This window comes from Myxine glutinosa, chromosome 14 (genome assembly GCF_964187855.1).
Source record: "Myxine glutinosa chromosome 14, kmMyxGlut1.1, whole genome shotgun sequence".
NCBI lineage: Eukaryota > Metazoa > Chordata > Myxini > Myxiniformes > Myxinidae > Myxine > Myxine glutinosa.
The window spans coordinates 84,875,886-84,882,783 of NC_136274.1; the positions used below are offsets into that span (position 1 = coordinate 84,875,886).

At 45.9% G+C, this 6,898-nt stretch overlaps 1 protein-coding gene across 1 annotated transcript; it reads left to right on the forward strand.

Annotated features, from left to right (window-relative positions):
- The first annotated feature begins 1,206 nt into the window (after nucleotides 1–1,206).
- On the forward strand, nucleotides 1,207–6,399 carry LOC144888802 (toll-like receptor 7). The gene is made up of 2 exons (XM_078768015.1): nucleotides 1,207–1,282; nucleotides 5,138–6,399. Exons 1-2 carry the CDS (start codon nucleotides 1,207–1,209, stop codon nucleotides 6,394–6,396), a joined length of 1,335 nt encoding a protein of 444 aa, XP_078624141.1. The 3' UTR covers nucleotides 6,397–6,399.
- The last annotated feature ends 499 nt before the right edge of the window (nucleotides 6,400–6,898 follow it).

Here is a 6,898-nt window from a genome sequence, read left to right on the forward strand (position 1 = left end):
CAGCGCACCATACAAAGTGGATGAAAGGTCGGAGAAGGTTTCCCCCTCACACAGAGTACGATACCAGCCAATGGCAGCCAAACGAGGTGGGGCTACGGGCGTTACAGACAAGTGTGGGGCAGAAAAGATAGATGGGATGTGTGAACCGTGAGGTAAAAGAGATGCGCAGGAGCTTCGCCAGACAACCTGTTGTCGGACTCCTGGCATTTTCTCCGGGCATCGCATGCATTGGTCTGCAGCATTCTGACATGCCCCCACCGCAACCCACACCCACTTCTCCCTCATGCCAAACCATGCCTACGGCATGACTTGGGACTGGGCTTCATCCCATCAGGCACAGCCTGCGGTATTTTCAGTCCTGTCAATTTATTCTTGTCTTTTCTTTCGTGGTGCACTTGAGAAGTTCATGATTAGTTAGATAAGGATTTGTCGATCATTCTTTTACTCAGAGGCATGTTCGGGGTTTATTATTGTGTTTCTTCTGTTGGTATTCTTGGCCTTTGTGTGTTTTAATACACATTACAAATCTACTTGGTCTTTGAGTAGTCAAGTTGCTCTAATCGTTAGTTATACAAGTTATAAACATCCGTTAAAGGACAGATTGGGTTTGGGTGATTAGCCCCCAGTACGGAACATGCCTGCGTCCAAGCAACCACTGCTTGGGTTGTGTCGTTTGGTAATCAGGTGTACAGCACCAAAAAACATGTCTCCCGACGTCAACATGTTGGTTGTTCTGCTTGAGCAAGGTATCATGGTAAATAGGCCTGTGATCCTATTTGTAGCAACCAAGCCAGTCAGGAGATGATGTGCTTATCAGTGCTGTGCATTTTTGCATAACGTGCCAAACCTCAGAGTGCTCAATGTTACAAGCTTACGGCCTTGGATGCCACCGATTTTCCGACATCTGAGCTGGAACGCTTGGACGAGCTGATGATGTCGAGTCTCCTCGGACAATGATGGCGTGTGCCATCATATTGCCTTTCTATGGCTGGTACACACGGGTAAGTGTGTGGTATAGACGGGGGTCGCCATTCCTCTCCGTCCCTCTGCCGTCCGTTGGGGAATTCACCGTCTTCCGCTCGTGCTGTTGGAGTCGACTGGACTCTTATCCATGAGATGTGCAGAGCCATCTGCCATTTAAACCACATGGCTGCGGACCGTTACCCTGGTAAGGCCATGGTCCCATAGAGCCTGCGTTGGTATACGATGGTCTACGATGGTAGGATTGTGGAGCATCGTGGAGCCCATCCTGCATCGACGTACGATTTTGTGGCCATCGTAGGTTGGAAAATCATCTTTTGAAATGTTCAAAAGATCGTCTACGATGGTCAACGTCGTAGACCATCGTACGACCGTCGTACGACCACGTGAGACAATCGTACGACCACGTAGATAACTTTCACCTGTCCACAAGTAAATGACAGACACGTACGATATCGTACGACATCGTACGACATCGTACGATATCGTATGACAACGTACGACATCGTACGATATCGTATGACAACGTACGACAATCCTGCGAGGACGCAGGATCATCCTGCGTCCTCTTAGCTACTTTGGGGGTAGCTACTTTGGGGGTATATAAACCCTAGCCATCAGCCATCACTTCATCATCATCAGTTCATACCGACATGTTCAGAGTGATCATCATGGCGTTGATTCCACCCACTTGTTCCTACTCGTGACGTGGGTTTTTCCCGACCCGGACTTCACGTTCTTGCAGCCCCTCCACCTCCCATAATTGCTCCTCTGTGTGGTGAACCATGTACGTAGATTCTTCCCCACCAGATCCAGCCCAACAAATGTCTTTGCCTTGTCATTCAGCAGCCGCTCCTTCATCTCAGTCTGCTTGAAATCCTTTCTGGTTTTATCCCAAAAGGCTGGGTGTTCCGAAAACCACTCTGCCAGCTCGGTCTCCTGTTCCTCCGTCAAAAGGTCTGACACGGATGTTGTCTGCACAGTGCACAGGCCTGGTCTTGGTCTTCCTTTTCTTGGCTGGGCCGGCCGCTATTATTATCTCCTCATCACCGTCATCACCGTCACTGTGCTCGTCACTCTGGTCAGGGTCTCCCCGGTGGTCTCCCTCCGCCTCTGCCTCTCCCTGCTGAATCAGGTCTTGTTCTTCTGGGTCTTCCTCCACAACAGGTGCCGGCTGCCTCCCCTTGTTCCTTGCCCTTGCCCTTGCCACCTTTTGGAGCCATCTTCTTTTATCTTCAAATAGTTGTGTACTGAACTGAAAGTGGAATTTAACTGAATTATATACCATGCTGTGATGACTCACAACGTCGTACGACCGTCGTACGACCACGTGAGACAATCGTGGGCCTATCGCAAGATGTTCGCGTACGTCGACGTACGACTTTATCAAGCTATATCGGATGGTCGTACGACGACGTGCGTCGTCGTATGATTGCAATAGCATAATATTTTATTGTCTACCCATCGTGGGCCATCGTATACCAACGCAGGCTCTATGGGACCGTGGCTTAATGGGGGCTGACAGGTATAACACCTTGCCCACAGGTGACCTGGGATTATGCAAGGCAGGGGCATTCATCTCCCTGAAGTATCAGAAGACACCCGCATACAAGCTGAGTCTTAGGTGACAGTCCCCTTTGTCTGAGTTTTAGTCCCCTTTGTCTGTATATGTGACAATGGCTGGGATAGTGCTTGGCTCAAACAATCTAGTGTAATCATTAAATTACTTGCAGTGGATTACAAAGATAGTGCTTTGAGACACACCTGATTCACATTGCGGATGTCCTGTTGTCGAGGCCAAAGGTCAAATGGCATATATCCTTTTATTGACAATCAGTTTGCTCCCACAATAACCTGTGAACCACTGGAGGGAGTTAAACCAAACTTGGCACAAGTATGTACTGTAATACAAAGAAGAACCGATTCAATTTTAGATACAAAAGGTTAAAGGTGACGTGGGCTTTGAAAATCATTCTGCAGACCATAACTCGAGATAGAAGCATCTGATATTGTCTCTCTTCTACTTATCTCTCTTGTCTATCACGCTCTCACATAACCTTTATTTTAGTGTGACTTTTCATTGAGATGAAGCGTAACAATGGCTTGACATCTCACTCGAGCCGAGGCATATCCATCGACATTTTTTTCATCGATTTCTATTTTGGTGAACGATTTTTACCCTCGCCAGAGGAGAGGGTATTGCACTTGAGTCCGTTTGTTTGGTTGTCTGTCTGTTTGTCCGCACAGAACAAATATGATTTTCTTTGCAACCTTTGGTCCGATTGACAGGAAATTTTCAACATAGGTGCAGCTCCTACTGTAGAATTTGTAACGATAATTATGACGTATCAGGTCACGTGGTACGGGCGCCATCCTGGAAGAAAACAAAAACCTTTGCACCTCTATATCTCCAAAAGCGCTGAATAGAAAAAAAATCAGACATGGCTCATTTTTAAGAACTCTCCATGGGGAATAACTTGTGTTAATGATGATGTCATACTGTCATAGGTGCCTCCATTATGACGTCATAATCCGTCAAGTACAACACTTCATCCGATCAAGATGAAATTTGTTGAGCGTCATCTAGGGATAATTGGAGGAAAAAAAATGGTGACGTCATCGGTCACGTGGTCTGGCTAACATATTTGTTTTAACAGGAAAGCCTTAAAAACCACTAAAACACGTCCTGGCGAGGGTCTGCAATCTCTGATTGCTCTTTTTTGATATTTTAATGTGTAAAAGGTATGTGTGTAAGTTGGCTACCTTCCCCAAAACCATACCTCATACAGTTTACTTAAATAATGCATTAGTTTGTATCCGAAGATATATTACTGTTGGCTGTACAGCAATTGCAGGAAGGAAGAAGGAATGAAATATGAACCTTTAGGGGTAATAGATTTTGATGGAATTTGGGCGTTAAAAAGTTCAGGACTTTTGTTGAAGTGGATCCAGACAAATCGGAAAGTAATGGAGTCACCTTTGTGAAGTCATCTCTGGTTCATTGATAAATCATACCCTTGATTATTCGGTGCCAGGTTCCCATGCATAAAGGGAGAACTCTTGGGCAGATGAGTGGCGACAATTCCCTGACAACACAGCATTCCCAACAAATACCAATGAGTATTGAGGGTTTGGTTGACATCATTAGCTCAAATTGCTCAATTGCTCAATTGCTCAATTGCAAAAATTGCTCAATGACATCATTAGGTATTTCTGCCCAAACAGTGAAAACAGCATTGGGGACTATGGAGTAAGGGATGCTCACACAAAAAGACAAAATGTCCCCGAAGTGGAACAGCAAAAGAAAAGATTAATTTTTGAAAAGAGAATTGCATAATAAATTAAAATATTTATTATTTATTCACTCATTAATGTCAGTAACCCTTTGAAGGCAGCCCATTAGCATTTATTCCTTTTTACAGTAGATAACGGTTAGGGTTAGGCATGGATGGATGATTATGATGGGCTCGGAGCTGGGGCGGGGGGGGGGGGGGTGAAAAGGAGCGGGGGATCGTATGGGGGGTGGGGGGGGGCTATTTTCACAAAACAGTTTGAAACCCTGAATTTATTGTTTTTACTGGCCTTGTACTAAATTATATAAAGCACTGGATTCTGTGCTTTCGAACTCATCTTTACTCTTCATTTCTATTATCTATCCTCCATCGAACGTGCTGGTAATAAGAAGCTTAAAGAAAAAATTAATCTTGGAAACAATTACATGATCTGATCGAGCTGTTCTATTCAGAGGCATTTGTTGGCAGTCACTAACGAGATAATGTTCACAATTACAATAATTATACTGCCATTCATTATGTTAATTCAAATAATCATAATGATCTTTATGATGAAGAATAAGCACAACCCTCCCTAACAAGGATGCCAATTTTGATAATAAGTCGTGTCCCTAGGGCCTGGGCCAATCAAATCACAGAATATTAAAATTACATACGGCTTACACATATGGAAAGTAGGGAGGGAGGAATATTTAAGAGACAAGAGAGAGAGTTGGTCAGTGGGGATGGGGCAGGGATGTTGGGGGAGAAACTAGACAGGAGGTTAAAGAGGAGTAAAATTGCGCAATTTGTGTTTATCTAATATGTGCTCTACTTGTTTATTCGCCTTGTTTAATGATTGTTCTCTCGTTGTTGCATTGCAGGCAATAAAAGGTTTGTCAACCTGTTTGGAAACTTCACAAACCTTGAGTACCTGGACCTGTCCAGCAACAGCCTGAAGTCTGTGCTGCTCGACCCTGTGCTGTCACGCCTGTGTAAAATCAAAACTCTTTTGCTTGCCTCAAATTCCCTCTCCTTTTTCCCTTGGTCAAAAGCACTGTTGCTGCCGAATCTAGGAATCCTCGACCTCAGCGACAACAACCTCGTGACCCTTTCACCCAACGTCAAAAATCTAGCTCTCTATCACCTCGACCTCAGCCACAACCAAATCACTTCGCTCCCCAATTGGTTTTTGCAAAATTTGCCAAACCTCACAGTGCTCGACGTTTCCTTTAACAAGCTTACGGCCTCGAATGCCACCGATTTTCCGACATCCGAGCTAGAACGCCTGGACGTGCTGGGTCTTCGGGGAAACCCCTTTGGCTGTACATGTGGCAACGGCTGGTTTAGCGCTTGGCTCAACGACTCCAGTGTAATCATTCCGCTGCTTGCAGTGGATGTGCTCTGCGACACACCCGACTCGCATCGCGGATGTGCTGTTGTCAAGGCTCTGTATACAAAGGCCTGCAGCTTGGTCACGCTCGGCCGAGGCCTTTCGCTCTTCTTTGCCACCACCATTCTTATCATGGTCTTTGGGGCGTTGGCAGGAAACCGATGGCACTGGGAACTTGCCTATGGTCTCGAGGTTTTGAGGGCACGTTGGCGTGGTGGTTACTGGGATGTTAAGGCGATGGCTGATGACTACGATGCCTACGTGGATTATGACGTGAACAGCGTAGAGGTCTCAGAGTGGGTTCTCCACGAGCTTCGTATACAACTAGAGGAAGGCACGGGGCGCCCACTTCATCTTTGCCTGGAGGAGAGAGATTGGGTGCCTGGCATTTCAGTTGTGCATAACCTGTCCGAGAGCATCCTGCAAAGCCGCAAAACTATCTTCGTGCTCACTCGAGACTTTGCTGGCTCTTGCCGTTTTCAACAGGCCCTGGGCATGGCTCAGCAGAGGTTACTGGATGAAGGCACCGATGTCATCGTATTTGTCTTGCTTGAAGAACCTCGTATACCCTCTCGCTATCTTCAGCTGCGCCAGCGCGTTGTGCCTGGTTCAGTACTTCATTGGCCACTTAACCCACAGGCTCAAGGCCTATTCTGGCATGATCTTCACAAGGCCCTAGCACCTCCTCTTCCTCCACGCTGCCGCAAAGATGTAATAACCTCACGCCAGCCATTAGATGGATTGCTGTAGGGTTGTGAAGGGGATCAGACTTTGCTGAGAGGACGTGAAGGGCATTTGATAAAGCATAACAACAAATGTAGTTTATTCGTTTGCGGCCTGTGGCTGCTTGTTGAATCATTTCTGGAAGTGCGGCTGTGCTTTTACCAATGAAGTTACCTCTTACCAGTAAGCTGGTACTCATTTTGCCAACCACGGAAGGATGACGGGCTGAGTCAACCCACCTAGTTTTATTTCAATGGCAGGGGCAGGGGCTCAAACTCAAGACCCTAAGATCTCAAGCCAGCCACCTTAGTCAGGTTCACTGTTTTTTCGTTCAAAATTTTTGGAGATTAGCAAAACTATACATTTTTGGAATATTCCGAGCATGAGGAATCCAAAAATTAATGTTGGCATTTGCGTAGACACCTGCATGGCCGCCATTTAGGATTTTCAAAATGGCCACCATAAAATACATAATTTGCGCTATCTCGGCTTCTCGTCAACCGAGAATCTTATTTTTATGTATGCTAAT

Bases quoted from the DNA above. Each gene is read 5' to 3' on its own strand.
- LOC144888802 (XM_078768015.1), top strand. From the start codon at position 1,207: ATGGTCTACGATGGTAGGATTGTGGAGCATCGTGGAGCCCATCCTGCA. The intron at 1,283-5,137 runs GTTGGAAAATCA...GTTGCATTGCAG, and splicing joins CGATTTTGTGGCCATCGTAG to GCAATAAAAGGTTTGTCAAC.